Source organism: Ylistrum balloti, unplaced genomic scaffold, assembly GCF_031769215.1.
Source record: "Ylistrum balloti isolate Yb309-2 unplaced genomic scaffold, AGI_CSIRO_Ybal_v1 Utg371184, whole genome shotgun sequence".
NCBI lineage: Eukaryota > Metazoa > Mollusca > Bivalvia > Pectinida > Pectinidae > Ylistrum > Ylistrum balloti.
Genome location: NW_026782645.1, coordinates 293,440 through 315,702, shown reverse-complemented (window position 1 = coordinate 315,702; position 22,263 = coordinate 293,440). Strand labels below are relative to the sequence as shown.

At 38.0% G+C, this 22,263-nt stretch overlaps 2 protein-coding genes across 2 annotated transcripts in view; one reads left to right on the top strand and one right to left on the bottom strand.

Annotated features, from left to right (window-relative positions):
* Positions 1-123: 123 nt before the first annotated feature.
* On the top strand, positions 124-10,090 carry LOC132561258 (protein PALS2-like). The gene is made up of 14 exons (XM_060225986.1): positions 124-154; positions 1,071-1,192; positions 1,576-1,728; positions 1,957-2,115; positions 2,719-2,797; positions 3,013-3,161; positions 4,095-4,226; positions 4,587-4,704; positions 4,928-4,987; positions 5,402-5,563; positions 7,257-7,459; positions 8,423-8,548; positions 9,137-9,169; positions 9,545-10,090. Exons 1-14 carry the CDS (start codon positions 124-126, stop codon positions 9,719-9,721), a joined length of 1,704 nt encoding a protein of 567 aa, XP_060081969.1. The 3' UTR covers positions 9,722-10,090.
* An 11,434-nt stretch (positions 10,091-21,524) lies between these two features.
* Positions 21,525-22,263, bottom strand: part of LOC132561245 (low-density lipoprotein receptor-related protein 2-like) — an 88,938-nt gene continuing 88,199 nt past the window's right edge. The window contains exons 69-70 of the mRNA XM_060225974.1: positions 22,070-22,193; positions 21,525-21,737 (exon numbers count right to left, since the gene is read on the bottom strand). Coding sequence (XP_060081957.1) covers positions 21,525-21,737; positions 22,070-22,193 — 337 coding nt within the window. The remainder of the gene's footprint in view (positions 21,738-22,069; positions 22,194-22,263) is intronic.

Below are 22,263 nucleotides of genomic sequence, written 5' to 3'. Positions count from 1 at the left end.
TGTACATGTAATTAACGTAGATCAGTTAAACATGTGACTAGGATAGCTTATGGATTCTTGTTCATGTACTTTGATTTATCAACAAAGTGATGTTTTCTTTTCTCAGATTCCACCTGCTGAGTGATGCCGGCTGCAACTGATGGGGCGGGCTTAGGTAAGTCCTCAGTTTTGTATACTGTGAAATATCATATCCATATAGTATAGTGTGAAATATCATGTCAGTTTTGTATAGTGTGAAATATCATGTCAGTTTTGTATAGTGTGAAATATCATGTCAGTTTTGTATAGTGTGAAATATCATGTCAGTTTTGTATAGTGTGAAATATCATGTCCGTTTTGTATAGTGTGAAATATCATGTCAGTTTTGTATAGTGTGAAATATCATGTCAGTTTTGTATAGTGTGAAATATCATGTCAGTTTTGTATAGTGTGAAATATCATATCCATATAGTATAGTGTGAAATATCATGTCCGTTTTGTATAGTGTGAAATATCATGTCAGTTTTGTATAGTGTGAAATATCATGTCAGTTTTGTATAGTGTGAAATATCATGTCAGTTTGTGACCTCACCTAATATCCAGGTTGTATTTCATTTGATAACATGAAGAATTATAGAAATAAAAAAATGTGATATTGTGAATTTATTGTTTCATCATTGTACCATTTATATCAGTCAAACACATATTTGATCTGCCATTACATTCATAAATCTGTCCCATGAGATAGTAATTAATCTATATATCTGCTAGATAGTGATAAGTTCACTGCTTTTTATTTTAGTTTAATTTCCTAAGAGTAATGCCCCTTTATGAATTTTTTTACCAAGTTCTCTGTAACATGGTTCACATATATGATTGATACATCAGAAATGAAACAAGCTGTGAACCTATTCTCAATTATTTTTAACCTTCAATTTATTTCAAGGGAGTTGTGTCACTTATATTGATATCAAAAATAAAAGTTTGTGGAGCAGGGTAAGTTCCAATAAAGGTTTTGTTTTACAGTTCTTATGACTTCACATGATTCTCTATTTTACATGACTTTTAATCTGAGATAATTCTTTCTCAAGCCTCGCTACAAACTCTGCAGGACAACCTTGGTGACATTGGAGATAAAGTCGGTGCCGAACAAAATGACTTAGCCTTCCTTCAACAATTTCTTGAGAGTCCTCTACTGGAGTCACTAGTACAGGTAAGTCGGTGTTGTCTTCCTCTAATAGATCCTTGAGAGTCCTCTACCGGAGTCACTAGTACAGGTAAGTCAGTGTAGCCTTCCTCTAACAGATCCTTGAGAGTCCTCTACTGGACTCATTAGTACAGGTAAGCCAGTGTAGCCTTCCTCTAACAGATCCTTGAGAGTCCTCTACTGGACTCATTAGTACAGGTAAGCCAGTGTAGCCTTCCTCTAACAGATCCTTGAGAGTCCTCTACTTGGGTTACCAGTTCAGTTAGTTAAAAACATGATGATGGGTAGCATTTCTTGAAATGCAGGCAGATTTACTAGGAACTCCTCAGGATGGAAACTACCTCATTTGACACACCATGAAATGTTTTGAAAGAGTGCATTTATTACAGGCCCAAGAACGCCTGGAACAAGACCCTGTGGACGAGCCGAGTGACGAATCAGGCAGTAGGATGGTGGCTGACTGTATCAATGAGATTGCCAGTTTAGGAACTGATTCTGAAGCTGAAGAGCTGGAGAAAATTCTCTCATCACCGCATTTTATAGTAAGTCTCACCCCATTGTGGAATAAAACACATTCAACCTGGAAATGGTGTAACACAGGCTTATTATCAAACAAAGATTTCCTTACTTAGTAAGACTAAAGCCAGTTCACTCCATCAGGTATCACACCACTGCATCAGGTATCACACCACTTTGATTAAAAGCACTCAGAAATGTTTAAATGATGACCCATGACCTACTTTTTTAGAACATTTCTTGCTGTATTTTAGGCCATGATGGCTGCGTATGACGATGTTGCAGACAAGAATTATGAAGAGGAAGTTAACGACGTCACACAGTTGAGTGCTCCTCCACCTCCCATGGTTTTCAACAACGTGGCTGACCAAGTCCGCCTCGTTGGGATTCGTAAGGACAAAAATGCTCCCTTGGTAAGTTAAGTCTCTGGTGACTGAAGACTGGACATTGCTATAAGGGACAGGAAACATATTAAGTACAAAATTGGTTTGGTTTGGTCTGACCTACAGAGATTTCATAATGATAAGATTTTCCTGTGGTTTGTACACTTAATGCCCCTGTGTAACATGACCTTATGGAGGTTTTGAATGTTGAGTCAAGATGGCAGAAGTTGTTTCTTCAATATGTAAAACACGATGTCTGTAAACCAGGAAACCAACAAGTTTTATATTGTTCTCTTCATAGAAGATAAAACATGACATTTTGTTTTTGAACAAATTAAATGAAACATCTGCTAAAATTAAACAATTTTTTTATAGATCTCAATTAAGATGCACTTAGTACAAATCACTTGAACTTTATTATTAAATAAACTTTTTGAGAGACTTCAGATGTTTGTTTGACCTGTATATGTTTATCTCTAGGTCACAACCAGTTAATTGACTGTTTCTAGCATTGTTGAGAGACATTGTCACTATAATTTACTATAATTTGTTTGTTTGGCCTGAACATGTAGATCTCAAGGCCATACTAATTTAAATTGTGTTGTTGAGAGACATTATATTTGTGTGTTACAGGGAATCACGGTGAAGATTGATGAACACAGTGACCTTGTCATTGCACGAATCATGTCTGGAAGCATGATAGACAAGCAAGGTAAGATATAGCAATATCTCAGAGTGATCTCCCTTGAATCTATCATAACCCACCACACATGTTGGCCTAAAATCCCATAGTATTTTCTGATACAAATAACAGACCATTCAACATCTAATGGTCATGTGACTTCTGAATACATTACATGGTCTGGACTTTTTGGTTTGTCAGAATACCTGACTATTTGTAGTTCTCAAAATGACTTTCTTTTTCAGGTTTACTACATGTAGGAGACATCATAAAAGAAGTGAATGGTCTCCAGGTGTTCTCTCCGGAGCAGCTGATGGAGATTATCCGGTTCACAGAAGGATCCATAACATTAAAAATTGTCCCAACTGTGGTAGATCCACAGATTAAATCACAGGTAACACAAAAATTGTCCCAGTTGTGTTAAACCTAAGAACTGAAGCCACAGGTAACACATGAAATTTACAAGGGTGGTAGACCCACTGATCAGATTTACAGTAACACATGAAATTTACAAGGGTGGTAGACCCACTGATCAGATTTACAGTAACACATGAAATTTACAAGGGTGGTAGACCCACTGATCAGATTTACAGTAACACATGAAATTTACAAGGGTGGTAGACCCACTGATCAGATTTACAGTAACACATGAAATTTACAAGGGTGGTAGACCCACTGATCAGATTTACAGTAACACATGAAATTTACAAGGGTGGTAGACCCACTGATCAGATTTACAGTAACACATGAAATTTACAAGGGTGGTAGACCCACTGATCAGATTTACAGTAACACATGAAATTTACAAGGGTGGTAGACCCACTGATCAGATTTACAGTAACACATGAAATTTACAAGGGTGGTAGACCCACTGATCAGATTTACAGTAACAGATGAAATTTACAAGGGTGGTAGACCCACTGATCAGATTTACAGTAACAGATGAAATTTACAAGGGTGGTAGACCCACTGATCAGATTTACAGTAACAGATGAAATTTACAAGGGTGGTAGACCCACTGATCAGATTTACAGTAACACATGAAATTTACAAGGGTGGTAGACCCACTGATCAGATTTACAGTAACACATGAAATTTACAAGGGTGGTAGACCCACTGATAAGATTAACAGTAACACAATAAAAGTTAAACTTTAATTATTCTGGAATATAAATAATTCTACACTAAATGATGGGTATATCTTAATTCTGAAGGGGTTGATTGTTAAATATTGGGTCAAAGTTACTAAAGTTTATATGTAGGATGGGCAGTGTTCACCTGATACGTATGTCTTTGGTCATTAACATTGTATTGATGCTTTCTGTAGAAATACATGCGTGCACACTTCAACTATGACCCCAAGAAAGACCGACTCATTCCCTGTGCTGATGCTGGCCTCTCATTTAATGATGGTGACGTCTTACAAATCCTCAGTTCAGAAGACCCGAACTGGTGGCAGGTAGGTCAAGGCAATGTTTTTATCAGAAACATTTGTCAGGAACAAGTTCTGTATAGAATTTGATATTTTTTTAACCTTAACTTTTTTAAATATTGACAAAGAATATTTGACTTTTCTATGTCCTTGGCATCTATCGTTATACATTTCTGTGACCTTGACATGGATTGTTTGACCTTGACATGGATTGTTTTACATTTCTGTGACCTTGACATGGATTGTTTTACATTTCTGTGACCTTGACATGGATTGTTTTACATTTCTGTGACCTTGACATGGATTGTTTTACATTTCTGTGACCTTGACATGGATTGTTTTACATTTCTGTGACCTTGACATATATCTTTTGCCCTGTTTACACAGGCGAGGGTTGTGACCAAAGACGAGGATGGACAAACAGGTTTGATTCCCTCACAGTCCCTGGAGGAGAAGAGAAAAGCCTTCGTACAGCCTGACTATGACTATTCAAAATCTAGTTTATGTAAGTATGTGATAGATCAATAACTTCATTATTGGGTTGTTTTGGGGGGTCTTTTTAATAGAAAAATTAGGAATTCATTGTTTCAAAAGCAAGTAATTTCTATATTTTGTGAGATTAACAAGAAATACTTGTGATGTCTCCATCCCACATACATGTGACTGACATGTAGAACAAACACTATGTATTTACACAGACTGAATATTGTCTTGTGTTTTTTTTCCAGTATGTGGTTTAAAAAGACGGAAGAAGAAAAAGATCAAATATGCTACAAAAAATACCACAGGTTGGTGAATCAATAATTACGGGTTCAGTTCTCACTTTATTATGACATTAATGAACATTGTTATATTAACAATCTGACAGACCTTGGTCTAACTTTAGTTATGTTGATGTAAATTTAGGCTGATTTCCTCGTTATTACTGTTCTTTACTTGAAATCAGTATGTTTAGAAATCTCTTGAATTATAATTAGATTTGTGGTTATCTGGATGATCTTCCTTCAAACAATGAATTAAAACGGAAAAAAGATGAAAACAAATTTTTTGTTTAGAAGATAATTCAACTGGAAAAAGCATGAATATAATGGTTACATTTGATTGGTTTGTAGATTTCATGCTTATATATGATTGGTTTGTAGATTTCATGCTTATATATGATTGGTTTGTAGATTTCATGCTTATATATAATTGGTTTGTAGATTTTGACAGATGTGACTTGACGATCTATGAAGAGGTAGCACGGATGCCACCTTTCGAGAGGAAAACACTAGTTATTGTTGGAGCAAATGGTGTAGGGCGTAGGTCACTCAAGGAAAGACTCCTTAAGGATGATCCACGCAGATTTGGAGCGGTAATGCCACGTAAGTTTACTGTGGAGTGGTAATGCCACGTAAGTTTACTGTGGAGCGGTAATGCCACGTAAGTTTACTGTGGAGCGGTAATGCCACGTAAGTTTACTGTCAAGTGTTGCAATTGGTGTTTAGCTTTAAGTGAGACAATCGGGACATAAACCAGGCTGCAATATGAAAGTTGAAAAATTGAATACATGTTTAGGTTTGACTTAGTTTCTTCTGCACCAGACAAATAATCTCACCATGTAACAGATAAAGTGAGACAAAGTCACAAAACATTACAAATGAAAAAATCATAAACTTACAATGATATGTATGTTGTGGAGTTTTATTTTTAGCCCACCATCTAATAGATGGTGGGTTTTTTCAAATCGCCCTGCGTCCGTGGTCCGTCTGTCCGTCCGTAAACAATTCTTGTTACCGCTATTTCTGGAAAAGTACTGGATGGATCTTTCTCAAATTTCATATGCAGGTTCCCCTTGGTCCCTAGTTTTGCATTGTACCTTTTTTGAACTGATTCGCATTCAAGATGGCCAACAGGTGGCCATCTTGGATTTTGGAAGTAAAAGTTTGTTACCGCTATTTCTGAGAAAGTACTGGATGGATCTTCCTCAAATTTCATATGCAGTTTCCCCTTGGTCCCTAGTTGTGCATTGTACCTTTTTTGGACTGATTCGAATTCAAGATGGCCGACAGTTAGCCATCTTGGATTTTGGAAGTAAAAGTTTGTTTCTGCTATTTCTTGGAAAGTACTGGATGGATCTTTCTCAAATTTCATATGCAGTTTCCCCTTAGTCCCTAGTTGTGCATTGTACCTTTTTTGGACTGATTCGAATTCAAGATGGCAGACAGGTGGCCATCTTGGATTTTGAATGTAAAAGTTTGTTACTGCTATTTCTTGGAAAGTACTGGATGGATCTCTCTCAAATTTCATATGCAGGTTCCCTTTGGTTCCAAGTTGTGCATTATACCTTTTTGGACTGATCCGAAATCAAGATGGCTGACAGGCAGCCATCTTGGATTTTGAGAGTAAAATCTTGTTACTGCTATATCTGAGGAAGTCCTGGATGGATCCTTCTGATATTTCATAGATATTGGTTTCCCTTGGTCCCTAGTTGTGCATTGTACCTTTTTTTGACTGATTTGAAATCAAGGTGGCCCACAGGCAGCCATCTTGGATGTCGACAGTAAAACAGCACAAGCATATTGTCCATTATCCACCTGTAACTGACTGCTATCTAATAATACTTTGGGATTTTTTTCAAATGATATTTGCTAATAGGTGCTTAATAAAAATATCTTGTGCCATCATTGAGTACATTCAATGAAGACCAGTTCATGAACATTTACAACACCTGTAACAAACAAAAAAAAAATAAACAAATCTTCAAGAACTGAAAACAGATCCTCAAATGGTGGGCCCCAAGATCCCTCTGGGATCTCTTGTTAATTTTCTAAAAGGACTTGAAATAAAAGTCCTGTGAAGTTGATTTTTTTTTGTGATAAATGTTGAATTGAAATGATTGCTAATTAATATCAGTCTATAAAATAATTACAATTAGAAAAATCGTCAAAATAATGACGAGGGATTTCAATATGATGATGATGTACAGAATAATACAGGTGAAGAGGCCTGTTAACTTAGTTGTATTGTAAAATTGACTTGTAATGGGAAATAGAATTAAAATTATTTGTATTATAGATACCTGTCGGGATATGAGAGAAGGTGAGGTGAACGGGAAAGGATATTTCTTCACAGACCGTGAGACGATGGAGGATGATATTAAAGCAGGTCTGTACTTGGAGTACGGGGAATACAACGGCAACTTGTACGGAACAAAGATCGACTCGATCAACCATGTTACTAATGCAGGGAAAATGTGTGTACTTGATGTCAATCCCACGGTAAGTGTTTTCATACATCCCATTACATGGTGTTTGGGACGTCCATGTATCATGGTACATATTTCTATGCTACCGTGTTGTATAAGAGGAATTTTTGTCTTGCCATGGATGAAAAAATCCCAAAAGCAAGACTTCGGAGTTACTTTTCTAGCGATGGTGGTGTTGATGTCACTTTAGGTTGAGGCATTCAGATCTGATGCTGAAAAATGTTTATGTCCAACTTCAACAAAACTTGGTTTATCACTAGATTACATACTGAGCACCTTAACACATAATTAGTGTGATGCTTAGAAGTTTGGCATTCACCTCAGTTTCTCTTATACAGTTATGATAAAAACATATTTGAATGAATCTGAAAAGTGAGAATTTACAAAAACAAAATTCTTCATGTTTTACTGACAATGCATCAATACTGAAACACGAAAACATATCAGTGATGTTTACATAATTACTGTTTATCAAATTTAATAAGGGAATTTTGTGTTAGGGAGGGGGAGACTGGTATATAGTGGAGAGACAGGTGCTTGGGAGGGGGGAGACAGGCGTTTGGGAGTGAGGGAGACAGGTGTTTGGGAATGAGAAGACGGGTGTTCAGTGGAGAGACAGGTGTTTGGGAGGGGACAGACAGGTGTTTTGGAATGGGGAGACAGGTGTTTAGGGGAGAGACAGGTGTTTGGGAGGGGGAAACAGGTGTTTATGAGTAGGGGAGACAGGTCTTTGGGAAGAGGAAGACAGGTGTTTAGTGGGGAGACAGGTGTTTCGGAATGCGGAGACAGGCATTTCAGAGTAGGGGAGACAGTTGCTTTGGAGGAGGGAAGGCAGGTGTTTGGGAGGAGGAAGACAGGTGTTTGGGAGTGGGGGAGACAGGTGTTTGGGAGGAGGAAGACTGTATGATGAGGATGGTTTTTATGTTGTGTTTCAGTCCTTGAAGTATGATGAGGATGTTTTGTTTGTTTTTTATAGTCCCTGAAGATTCTAAAGACAGCTGAGTTCATGCCATTTGTTGTGTTTATCGCGGCACCCAGTGCGGAAGCTCTGAAGCGCATGTATGATTATGGGCGACAGAAAGGCATTGTCGTAAGAAGAGGGGTAAGTATAACCTATTGTATCTGGCCATTGTAAGAAAGTCTTTTTCTTATTAAATATAGATATTTCAGATATTACTGTACAATGGAAGCCTAAATAAATGTTTATTTAAAAATATTCTTTGTCAAATTCTTTAGATTTGTAATGTCCTTATTCTAAAAAAGATGTAGATAGTTGACAAATTAATTTACATCAGATTTTTAGAGAAACTCTAAATTTTTATTCAAAAAATCTGATTTGATATGTGTCATTGTTAAGAGCTTCAATGAAAACATTACCAGTAAGCTTGATATCAATTCTTAGAAAAGCAACAGATGTATGTTGTCTATTGAAACTTGATCCTAAGTGAAGACAATTGATGTATAGATTTAAGACTTTATCGAAAATATCTTTTGATTTGAGTATTTATAAAGATACGTTAGAGAAGCATAGCTAATGATATGTATACAAGCTTCTGATGGGACTAAATATAGAATTGAAATGAAGGTGATGCCCTTGAAATGATATCATAAAACATACATAACACTGATGATTTTTTTAAGATATGTTTACTAAATGTACTTAATCAAGATTTTACTTCTTTTTTATCAGAAATCAGGTCCTGGGAAAGTTGATTTAAAAACTGTAAGTTTGACTTTTTACAGTAACATAACTAGAATTAAAAAAAACTATATACATGTATATAATGTTCATTTCCAAAAGTGATAAATTTTCAGATGCTCATAACTATAGGATACAGTTTTAGTAAATGGAATTTTTATGATAAAAAATTCTTCTTTTTTTACAAAAGCTTCTGTTATATATTTATTTGATTCCTCAATCTACTGTTTGATACTCTCACTTATTAAAGACTTGTGTCATCTGATTAATCTTCATTCACAGATTTCTTGGAGCTATCTATATTTGATATCCACTATAACTTGTCAACATTTTGATGGCGTCAGTTGATAAACTCTTAATATTTAATAACGATTGTAACACATGACCTCTGTCTTACAGGACGATGATTATCGTAAGGCCGTGGAAGAGAGCGCCCAAATTGAACGCGTTTATAAAGGCTTGTTTGATATGACCATTGTCAACGACAGTTTTGAGGATGCATATAAACAACTTCGAATGGCACTCAATGACCTTGGCACGGAATCACAGTGGGTCCCTATTAACTGGGTTTACTGAGATGTCACAAGTGTCAAAGGTCACCAAGGTCAACACAGGGTCAGGGAAAAGCCAACAGACAGTTGAAGGTGAACATTTATTTTTTGGATTGGAGCTCAGCAGCAGAAAGACAACAATTGTTTTTAGACTTTCAAAAGTTCTCCACCACTTTGCAAATGTTACCAGAAGATTTGTCCTGACCTTGACCTTCACAAGATCACTACACCATACAAGCCAATCACCACATGTTTGCCTTAATCACTTCAGACAGAATGTTTGTAGCTCGACCATAATTGGTCGGGGCCTAAAATGACACTGCATTCTGTCAAACTGTGTTTCTATGAAATATGCATTTAAACAATTTATTTTTATTTCATCAGTGTTTTAAGGTTTGCCTTCTGTTAGATTCTGATTCGTTAGTGTTTCAAATTTGAAACAAAAAAAATTTTAAATGGTATTAAAATGTTGATTAGAAATTCAAAGTTTTTCCATATATGGTTATGATCAGAGTTTTGTAGATCAGAACTTTCAAATGAAGCTAGAAATAATTTGATGACAATAAAACTATGTTTATGTTGAAGGTACAAAATTAACATTAAATCCTGCTATTGGAGTTCAATGTTGTAACAAAATGTGACGACTCATGCATTCTATTGTGTCAATCATTTGTCTGATACTGTAAGATTTATAGTTGAAATCTTTGATCCTTTTTTTTAATTATGTTAATGTACAATTAAATGATAAATTGATATCAAATTTAATATAAAAATTATTCACTTCGAAAACTAATACCAAAAAATCATGTATTGAAATAATGTTTAAATCACTTTGATTTTTTTAATGTGATTTGGTAAATATGTGTAATAATTATCTGATTAATAAAAAATATTATATTCTTTTAATCAATTAGTTGTTAAAACTTAACCTAGAAATAACGTGTACAAGTACGGAAGTGTAATGAAGGAAGGGAAAACCTAAAATCTAGAAATCGTGATATTATTTATATGTGGGTGAACAGTTTACTTTGTTTTGTCCATATCTTTAAATATATGGGAAGAGAAAAGCGATAATTACTGTAAAGCCGGTTATTTTCACGGGAAGATATTTTTGCTATTTCACAGTTCATTAACTTGACTGAAAAATTCAATCCATGAAATAATGAGGCATGCGTGTATTGAAAATCCTTTTAAATTCAGATCCCAAAATTTTTAACTGCTTGAAATATAATTGGATCATTTTAAAAGTGAATCAGGAAAATTTTGACCCGTGAAATAACCATCTATACAGTATGAAGTTTTAAAAGGATAGGAAGATTAATTGGATGTGTATTACATACGTGTACCCAGGCTTTGGTTTTGTATTCAAATGTAATCACTTCAGGAACTTGTACCATTAATAGAGGCCTACAGTTTTCTAAAGGGAAAAAAACTCCATAGTTTGCCATAGTTGTTGTTGAAAATATCCTTATTCTGTGATGCTGATGTTTGTTCATGACCAGTTTAAGAATTTTCATTTATTTGAGAATTGGTTAATGACCAAAGACATATTTAATTACGGAGTTTATGACCAGCATCAAAGTTCTTTAATTTTTTAGAAAGTTTTTTTTACTTGAGGAGTAAGTAAACATGTGTGTTGTTGAGAGGTCTCAAAAACAGTCTGATGATGTCCTACTCTTTGATGAGAGAAAATTCAGATATTGTTAAACAATATCATCCTGTACAAAAATTTTTCTTGTATAACAGCTTAAAGGCAAGTGCTGATGTTCTCCATTTGGTTGGCCTAATTTTTATATTGTTGGCATTGTTGTATTGACCTACTTCCTCATTTCATTGACCCAATTTCAGCCTTATGACCTAATTTCATTCCATCTATGTTATGTTTTCCTGTTGACATTATGTTACCTTGTTTTCTGTTGAGATTCTAAATTTTTGATGTGTATGTTATAAAGTTTGGGTGATATGTATAGAGAAAAACATCCCCAGTTCATTTACACAGTTATGTATGGGAAAGAGCTCATCAAAGAATAATATTTTGGAGGAAAGATTTTTGATTGCATTTGAAAAAAATATATGCAGTTGTGTCATCTTATTTAATAAAAAAATCACTTGCAGTTTTAAACTGAAATTATTTCCTTCTGTTTTCTCCTCAGTTTTGATCGGCAGCTATGCATTAAAATGTTTTAATTAACATCTCTGACAACAAGAGGGAAGTGTTACTGACAACAAGAGGAGGTGTCACTGATGACAAGAGGAGGTGTCACTGATGACAACAGGAAGTGTTACTGATGACAAGAGGAGGTGTTACTGACGACAGGAGGAGGTGTCACTGATGACAAGAGGTGTTACTGATGACAAGAGGTGTTACTGATGACAAGAGTTGGTGTTACTGACAACAACAGGAAGTGTTACTGACAACAAGAGGAGGTGTTTCTGACAACAAGAGGAGGTGTTACTGACGACAAGAGGAGGTGTTACTGACAACAAGAGGAAGTGTTACTGACGACAAGAGGAGGTGTTACTGACAACAAGAGGAGGTGTTACTGACAACAAGAGGAAGTGTTAGAGGAGGTGTTACTGATGACAGGAGGAGGTGTTACTGACGACAAGAGGAGGTGTTACTGACGACAAGAGGAGGTGTTACTGATGACAGGAGGAGGTGTTACTGACGACAAGAGGAGGTGTTACTGACGACAGGAGGAGGTGTTACTGACGACAAGAGGAGGTGTTACTGATGACAAGAGGAGGTGTTACTGATGACAGGAGGAGGTGTTACTGACGACAAGAGGAGGTGTTACTGACAACAAGAGGAGGTGTTACTGATGACAAGAGGAAGTGTTAGAGGAGGTGTTACTGATGACAGGAGGAGGTGTTATTGATGACAAGAGGTGTTACTGATGACAAGAGGAGGTGTTACTGATGACAGGAGGGAGTGTTACTGACGACAAGAGGAGGTGTTACTGACGACAAGAGGTGTTACTGATGACAAGAGGAGGTGTTACTGATGACAAGAGGAGGTGTTACTGATGACAAGAGAAAGTGTTACTGATGACAGGAGGAGGTGTTACTGATGACGAGAGGTGTTACTGATGACAAGAGGAGGTGTTACTGATGACAGGAGGGAGTGTTACTGACGACAAGAGGAGGTGTTACTGACGACAGGAGGAAGTGTTACTGATGACAAGAGGTGTTACTGACGACAAGAGGTGTTACTGATGACAAGAGGAAGTGTTACTGATGACAAGAGGAGGTGTTACTGATGACAGGAGGAGGTGTTACTGATGACAAGAGGTGTTACTGATGACAGGAGGAGGTGTTACTGATGACAAGAGGAGGTGTTACTGATGACAGGAGGAGGTGTTACTGATGACATGAGGAAGTGTTACTGATGACAAGAGGAGGTGTTACTGATGACAAGAGGTGTTACTGATGACATGAGGAAGTGTTACTGATGACAGGAAGAAGTGTTACTGATGACAGGAGGAAGTGTTACTGATGACAGGAGGAAGTGTTACTGATGACATGAGGAAGTGTTACTGGTGACAAGAGGAAGTGTTACTGACGACAAGAGGTGTTACTGTTGATTACATGAGGTGTTTCTGACAACAACGCAAGCTTTTTCTCTTCGTTGAACACATACCAGGCTCATGAAAATTTTTCAGTTATTACTCTGGAATTCCATGAGTACTTCTGAAGACATGAGGTTTTCCTTAATATGTTTTCTTTAGGCATATATGAATTTCATTGCAAATAAAATAAGATAAAGTAATTTATGCAAATAATACCCTGATAATTATTCAGAATGCATAAAAATACTTAAAAATTATTCTTAGTCGTCTATGTAAATAATTCAATATTTTTAAACACAAAAAATTGTGGAGGTGTTGAGAGATATTTAAAGTTCTGTTTGAGTCGAGGAAACTGTAACCAATTTACATGAGAATCTTTGTTTACTAACTATGCAGAGTTTGGGACAATGGACTTAATTATGGATAGATGAGGTTAAGTTTTCTGTTGAAGAAGAACACATAAGTTACCTTGTCCAGATTTGCCAAATATTTACAATGTGATCAAACTTTTTGCAGAAGTGTTTTCTTAACCTTTTGATTTCAAGTTCAAAATATTTTTAGGAGTTTTACAAGATCATAGCATACAAATTCATAAAAAAATATTGGGGAACCACTTCTGTTTAAATATATGTTAATTATATTTGACACATTAAGGCATGCTAATTTATTGTAAACACCAACAAACAGATATCTGATCAGGTCCAAAATTGTATCTGGTGTGTGTCAGATAACAGTACCCTATAGAGACTGTATCTGGTGTGTGTCAGTACCCTATAGAGACTGTATCTGGTGTGTGTCAGATAACAGTACCCTATAGAGACTGTATCTGGTGTGTGTCAGTACCCTATAGAGACTGTATCTGGTGTGTGTCAGATAACAGTACCCTATAGAGACTGTATCTGGTGTGTGTCAGATAACAGTACCCTATAGAGACTGTATCTGGTGTGTGTCAGTACCCTATAGAGACTGTATCTGGTGTGTGTCAGATAACAGTACCCTATAGAGACTGTATCTGGTGTGTGTCAGATAACAGTACCCTATAGAGACTGTATCTGGTGTGTGTCAGATAACAGTACCCTATAGAGACTGTATCTGGTGTGTGTCAGATAACAGTACCCTATAGAGACTGTATCTGGTGTGTGTCAGATAACAGTACCCTATAGAGACTGTATCTGGTGTGTGTCAGATAACAGTACCCTATAGAGATTGTATCTGGTGTGTGTCAGTACCCTATAGACTGTATCTGGTGTGTGTCAGATAACAGTACCCTATAGAGACTGTATCTGGTGTGTGTCAGATAACAGTACCCTATAGAGACTGTATCTGGTGTGTGTCAGATAACAGTACCCTATAGAGACTGTATCTGGTGTGTGTCAGATAACAGTACCCTATAGAGACTGTATCTGGTGTGTGTCAGATAACAGTACCCTATAGAGACTGTATCTGGTGTGTGTCAGATAACAGTACCGTATAGAGATTGTATCTGGTGTGTAAGATAACAGTACCCTATAGAGACTGTATCTGGTGTGTGTCAGTACCCTATAGAGATTGTATCTGGTGTGTGTCAGATAACAGTACCGTATAGAGATTGTATCTGGTGTGTGTCAGTACCCTATAGAGACTGTATCTGGTGTGTGTCAGATAACAGTACCCTATAGAGACTGTATCTGGTGTGTGTCAGATAACAGTACCCTATAGAGACTGTATCTGGTGTGTGTCAGTACCCTATAGAGACTGTATCTGGTGTGTGTCAGATAACAGTACCCTATAGACTGTATCTGGTGTGTGTCAGATAACAGTACCGTATAGAGATTGTATCTGGTGTGTGTCAGATAACAGTACCCTATAGAGACTGTATCTGGTGTGTGTCAGATAACAGTACCCTATAGAGACTGTATCTGGTGTGTGTCAGATAACAGTACCCTATAGAGACTGTATCTGGTGTGTGTCAGATAACAGTACCGTATAGAGATTGTATCTGGTGTGTGTCAGTAACCTATAGAGACCGTATCTGGTGTGTGTCAGTAACCTATAGAGACTGTATCTGGTGTGTGTCAGATAACAGTACCCTATAGAGATTGTATCTGGTGTGTGCCAGTACCCTTTAGAGACTGTATCTGGTGTGTGCCATATAGTGTAGTCACCGTACATTCAACCATTATGTCCTGGATTTCAGTTCTGACCTATAGCAGGGGTCACGGTCCACACTGTGAACAACGACTTTGTCCTCCCATCATGTAAAGTGCACATACTTTGACCCTATTTATTGATTTGAGGTCAAGGGTCATGTGGTAAAAGCTTTCCCAGTCATCAATTGTACCCTGCATAATCAGGTACGTTTTACAGATTTGGGGTTATGGGTCAGAGGTCACCTTGTTTTGTTGGTGTATATTTTATTATAAAGATTAGTAGATGTATATATATTTTTGTGATCACTTTCACTCTCTATTGTATAAAATAACAATGGAGATTTACTCGTTATATTTTGGTGCATATACCTAATATATTATACATATCACTATCTGGTTTATAAGTAATTGTATATATTGGAATGATCAATAAATTGTAAATAAATAATTTTACTTAAAGTTTGTACTGTTGTCTTTCTGGGATCTAAAGCAAAACCAAAGCAGTTGGGGTGTAGGGGGAATGGAGGGGGAGTGTACTGGAATCCTGGTGCCAGTCCGTCCATCATTCTGTAGATGGGAATAGGGGGGGCTGGAGGGGGGCAGTGTACTGGAATCCTGTTGCCAGTCCGTCCATCATTCTGTAGATGGGAATAGGGGGGGCTGGAGGGGGGCAGTGTACTGGAATCCTGTTGCCAGTCCGTCCATCATTCTGTAGATGGGTGTAGGGGGGCTGGGGGGGAGTATACTGGAATCCTGTTGTCCGTCCGTCCATCATTCTGTAGATGGTATAGGGGGGCTGGTGGGGGGGGGGGGGGGAGTATACTGGAATCCTGTTGTCAGTCCGTACATCATTTTGTAGATGGGTATAGGGGTGCTGGAGGGGGGATACTGGAATCCTGTTGTCAGTCTGTCCATCATTCTGTAGATGGGTGTAGAGGGGCTGGGGGGGGGGAGGTATACTGGAATCCTGTTGCTAGTCCGTCCATCATTCTGTAGATGTACCGGCTGTTCCTCCTGAACTACAGAATTGATTTCAACAATACTTACTGGCTATGTTCCTTATACATTGTAGATGCAGGAATTCTACATCAGGTTGAGTTATCTCTCCTATTCGGAAAGTCATGCCTCTTTGAGACTTCTGTTGGTGGTGGAGTAGGGGGTATGAGTTGGCCTTGATGACAGTCCTTTATCCCAGTCTTCCTTTGACCAGGTCCCAAATTCACAAAGCTATTTCCATGATCAAACTCAACTTTTGTACTTGTGCTCAAGTCTGTTCTCTGTTGACATCAAGCATTCTATTACTGAGCAACTCTTTAATGTTTGGAGGTTCTTTTGTGCCATACTCAACTTTAAGTTGCACATTGTACGACTATGTAGCTAGAAGCTAATATCACTGGATGAGAATGAATTGAAGGAATAAATGGGTTGGTTAGTATGGAGAAAGTGTACACTGACTTCTCTGTAACCCTGACAGACTTCCTTAGGTCAGAGTTTACAATTATTTCTCTGTGCCCCTGACAGACTTCCTAAGGTCAGAGTTTACCCTGACTTCACTGTGACCCTGACAGACTTCCTTAGGTCAGAGTTTACACTGACTTCTCTGTAACCCTGGCAGCCTTCCTTAGGTCAGACTTTACTCTGACCTCTCTATGACCTTGGAAAACGTCCTTAGATCAGAGTTTATACTGACTTCTTATAGACCCTTGCAAAATTCCTTAGGTCAGAGTTTACACTGACCTCTCTGTAACCCTGATAGACTTCCTTTGGTCAGAGTTTACACTGACTTCTCTATGACCCTGACAGACTTCCTTAGGTCAGAGTTTACACTGACTTCTCTGTGACCCTGACAGCCTTGCTAAGGTCAGAGTTTACACTGACTTCTCTGTGACCCTGACAGACTTTCTTAAGTCAGTTTACACTGACTTCTCTCTGACCCTGACAGCCTTGCTAAGGTCAGAGTTTACACTGACTTCTCCGAGACCCTGACAGACTTTCTTAGGTCAGAGTTTACACTGACTTCTCTCTGACCCTGACAGAATTCTTTAGGTCAGAGTTTACACTGACATCTCTGTAACCCTGACAGCCTTCCTAAGGTCAGTGTTTACACTGATTTCTCTGTGACCCTGACAGACTTTCTTAGGTCGGAGTTTACAATTACTTCTCTGTAACCCTGACAGACTTCCATAGGTCAGACTTTAGTCTGACCTCTCTGTGACCTTGGAAAACGTCCTTCGGTCAGAGTTTACACTGACTTCTCTACGACCCTTACATACTTCCTTAGGTCAGAGTTTACACTGAATTCTTTGTGACCCTGGCAGACTTCCTTAGGTCAGAGTTTACACTAACTTCTCTGTAACCCTGACATACCTCCTTAGGTCAGAGTTTACACTGACTTCACTGTGACCCTGACATACTTCCTTAGGTCAGAGTTTACACTGACTTCTCTACGACCCTTACATACTTCCTTAGGTCAGAGTTTACACTGAATTCTTTGTGACCCTGGCAGACTTCCTTAGGTCAGAGTTTACATTGACTTCACTACGACCCTGACATACTTCCTTAGGTCAGACTTTACACTGACTTCTCTACGACCCTTACATACTTCCTTAGGTCAGAGTTTACACTGACTTCTCTATGACCCATACAGACTTCCTTACATCAGAGTTTACACTGACTTCTCTAACCCTGGCAGCCTTCCTTAGGTCAGAGTTTACACTGACTTCACTGAGACCCTGACATACTTCCTTAGGTCAGAGTTTACACTGACTTCTCTACGACCCTTACATACTTCCTTAGGTCAGAGTTTACACTGAATTCTTTGTGACCCTGGCAGACTTCCTTAGGTCAGAGTTTACACTGACTTCACTGTGACCCTGACATACTTCCTTAGGTCAGAGTTTACACTGACTTCTCTACGACCCTTACATACTTCCTTAGGTCAGACTTTACACTGACTTCTCTACGACCCTTACATACTTCCTTAGGTCAGAGTTTACACTGACTTCTCTATGACCCATACAGACTTCCTTAAATCAGAGTTTACACTGACTTCTCTAACCCTGGCAGCCTTCCTGAGGTCAGATTTGACACTGACTTCACTGAGACCCTGACAGACTTTCTTAGGTCAGAGTTTACACTGACTTCTCTCTGACCCTGACAGACTTCCTTAGGTCAGAGTTTACACTGACATCTCTGTGACCCTGACAGCCTTCCTAAGGTCAGTGTTTACACTGATTTCTCTGTGACCCTGACAGACTTTTTTAGGTCGGAGTTTACAATTACTTCTCTGTAACCCTGACAGACTTCCATAGGTCAGACTTTAGTCTGACCTCTCTGTGACCTTGGAAAATGTCCTTCGGACAGAGTTTACACTGACTTCTCTACGACCCTTACATACTTCCTTAGGTCAGAGTTTACACTGAATTCTTTGTGACCCTGGCAGACTTCCTTAGGTCAGAGTTTACACTAACTTCTCTGTAACCCTGACATACCTCCTTAGGTCAGAGTTTACACTGACTTCTCTACGACCCTTACATACTTCCATAGGTCAGAGTTTACACTGAATTCTTTGTGACCCTGGCAGATTTCCTTAGGTCAGAGTTTACACTGACTTCACTGTGACCCTGACATACTTCCTTAGGTCAGAGTTTACACTGACTTCTCTACGACCCTTACATACTTCCTTAGGTCAGACTTTACACTGACTTCTCTACGACCCTTACATACTTCCTTAGGTCAGAGTTTACACTGACTTCTCTATGACCCATACAGACTTCCTTACATCAGAGTTTACACTGACTTCTCTATGACCCATACAGACTTCCTTACATCAGAGTTTACACTGACTTCTCTATGACCCTGACAGACTTCCTTAGGTCAGAGTTTACACTGACTTCTCTACGACCCTTACATACTTCCTTAGGTCAGACTTTACACTGACTTCTCTACGACCCTTACATACTTCCTTAGGTCAGAGTTTACACTGACTTCTCTATGACCCATACAGACTTCCTTACATCAGAGTTTACACTGACTTCTCTATGACCCTGGCAGACTTCCTTAGATCAGAGTTTACACACTGACTTCTCTGTAACCCTGACATACTTCCTTAGGTCAGAGTTTACACTGACTTCTCTACGACCCTTACATACTTCCTTAGGTCAGAGTTTACACTGACTTCTCTGTAACCCTGACAGACTTCCTTAGGTCAGACTTTACACTGACTTCTCTACAACCCTTACATACTTCCTTAGGTCATAATTTACACTGACTTCTCTGTAACCCTGACAGACTTCCTTATCTCAGAGTTTACATTGATTTCTCCGTGACCCTAATAGACCTCCTGAGATCTGAGTTTTACAAATCAAAGATGTATGACCATTGTGTGATGTTTCCTGTCAGTAATAATCCAGTCACAAGTACAACACTTTAATGTAAAAAGTGTTATCTGATTCAGTACCAATTCAACCAACATCACCGGTCGATGATATAGTGGTATTATACAAACTGTGTTACTTAAATAGGTCCACATTGATACCAGCTAACCATTGTATATATACGATATACCAAAGGAATTTGACGGCTGACCTTGCACTATGATGATGAGAGACCTGTTGTCACACTCAATCATTTGCTCTCTTTACTTGATAAAGTAAGTAGACATTTCTAAAAGCTCACAAACTATCATTTTAAATCGTTGCTTATATTGAAGTTAAAACATAATAAGTTGGCAGCCCTTGATCCTAGCAAGCTACAGGCCCAATATCAGTACCCTGAGCCTTCTGGTTATGGAGAAGTCATCATGTGAAATTTTACGCACGGTGGATGACCTAACAAGAGGCCTAGCAGCCTTGACGACCACCTGAGATAAGCAATATGGAATACAAAGGTTAAAGGTACTTATCAAGTGTCATGAAACAAATTGTGACACTGAACATAGAAAGCCAGTGCCAATACTTGCATACCATCAAAACTGTCATCCTGTACTGAGAATTCTAATAAAGTTAATTCCAATATGCAATAACCAACGTTGAGCTCAAAAATGCAATTTGACCTCTTTTGGCCCCACCATCAGCCCCTGGAGGTCAGTCATACTTCACTCATAATTCTAACCAAGTTTGAAATATTTCCAATGGAAATTGAACAAAACATGCCCAAAAATCTAGTTTTCTTATATAAATTATAGTAATCATTACCCCATTCCCACAGGGAAATGGGAGACCCTGGGGCACAATTTTGGTAAAGCACCTGACGATGAAAAGTATTTGATACTACCATATCTCGGTCTTGAGAAGACGATTTTTGAAATCCAAGTCAATTTAACCCCTTTTGGCCTGCCCATCAGCCCCTTGGGGTCAGTCAGGATCAAAAAGGGTATACCATCAAGCTGTCATCCTCCGCTCTTCAATTTGGCCTTGACTCTCAGGCCCCTGGAGGGTGGGGACAGTATAATTCACAATGTTGCTTCATCTTAGGATGGGGAAGGTTTCTACAAATTTTAATTGAAATCAGATCAAGGGTTTTTGAGCAGAAGTAAAAAATGTTAATTTCTGAGACTGTCTCAGGTGACCTAAAAAGTTTATAACTCCAGTATCTGTTCAGCCTTTTGTCAAGTGCAACATCTGATCCCCAATTTGTATAGATTTGTTACTGACTGTTGTTGACTTTTCCTCAAAATCTGTTCAGCAGTATGGAAAAAGCTTATAGCACTGTTTACTAATGACAAAAAAGAACAAATTTATTTAAGTGTAATAGATATGTGAGTGTTATAATCTTTTTGAAAATACATACAGCTATTTATAGATTATCTCTATATAAATAGAACTGTTAGGTGACAAAGACATAACCTATATGACAAAACTAGTGATCCAAACAATCTTTTTCCATAGAAATGAGAAATAAGGATAACTATTCCTGCTGTGTTAGAATTAACCAGAACCTAATCGTAGCAAATAAACCCGATGAATTTTTCTTTTCCCCCTGACATTCCTGAAACTTCATAATACAAAGAAGAAACATACAAGTTTTTGTATTTTTATTATAAAAAAACTAAATCAGAAGATGTTCATATAAAATGTGGCACACATGAGTCTCTTTGGTAATATAGTTTCCAAGGCAACTATTGTCATGGTTACGTGCTGTCACTTTGGAAATTAATGTCATCAAATGATACATTATCCTGCTTGGCATCACTTCCTGATTGGGTTGTGGCGGGGGATGAAGTAGGGCTGGATTTCTCTCCTTGTTTGTCCTCTTTAAAGTACATAGGGTTACTGAAGGTCGTGAAGGCCATTCCTCCCTCCTGACTCCCTGGGACCCCCGGGCTGTAAGGCTGTGTTGTATCCTGGTAACATTATTTATAACAACCGGTCAGAAACATAGCTTTAGATACAATTTTGTTGTGTTATCTCATATCACTGAAGAAAAACACAAAAAATATAAAGTTTTCTGTTTTTATGTGAATGACAGAGATGAGAACTGTATGTTTCCATTCTCCCTGTATCTGGAACTTACTGTATCTGATGTTGTCTGATCGTAAGTAAATGACAGAGATGAGAACTGTATGTTTCCATTCTCCCTGTATCTGGAACTTACTGTATCTGATGTTGTCTGATCGTAAGTAAATGACAGAGATGAGAACTGTATGTTTCCATTCTCCCTGTATCTGGAACTTACTGTATCTGTTGTTGTCTGATCGTAAGTAAATGGTGGCGATGAAATCTGAATGTTTCCTCCCTCTCTGTAGGTTACAGCTGTACCAACACCTGGCTTTAGGTCTTTTGCTTTCAGCAACAATTTCCTGATAAAGAAGCATTTCTTTTTTTTATTTGGTGGTTTGGAAATATACCATTGAGCTTTAATGCTGTTTT

Excerpts from the sequence above, each read along its gene's own strand:
- LOC132561258 (XM_060225986.1), top strand. The coding sequence starts at position 124 with ATGCCGGCTGCAACTGATGGGGCGGGCTTAG. Across the intron at positions 155-1,070 it reads AACTGATGGGGCGGGCTTAG|CCTCGCTACAAACTCTGCAG; the intron begins GTAAGTCCTCAG and ends TTCTTTCTCAAG. Across the intron at positions 8,549-9,136 it reads GCATTGTCGTAAGAAGAGGG|AAATCAGGTCCTGGGAAAGT; the intron begins GTAAGTATAACC and ends CTTTTTTATCAG.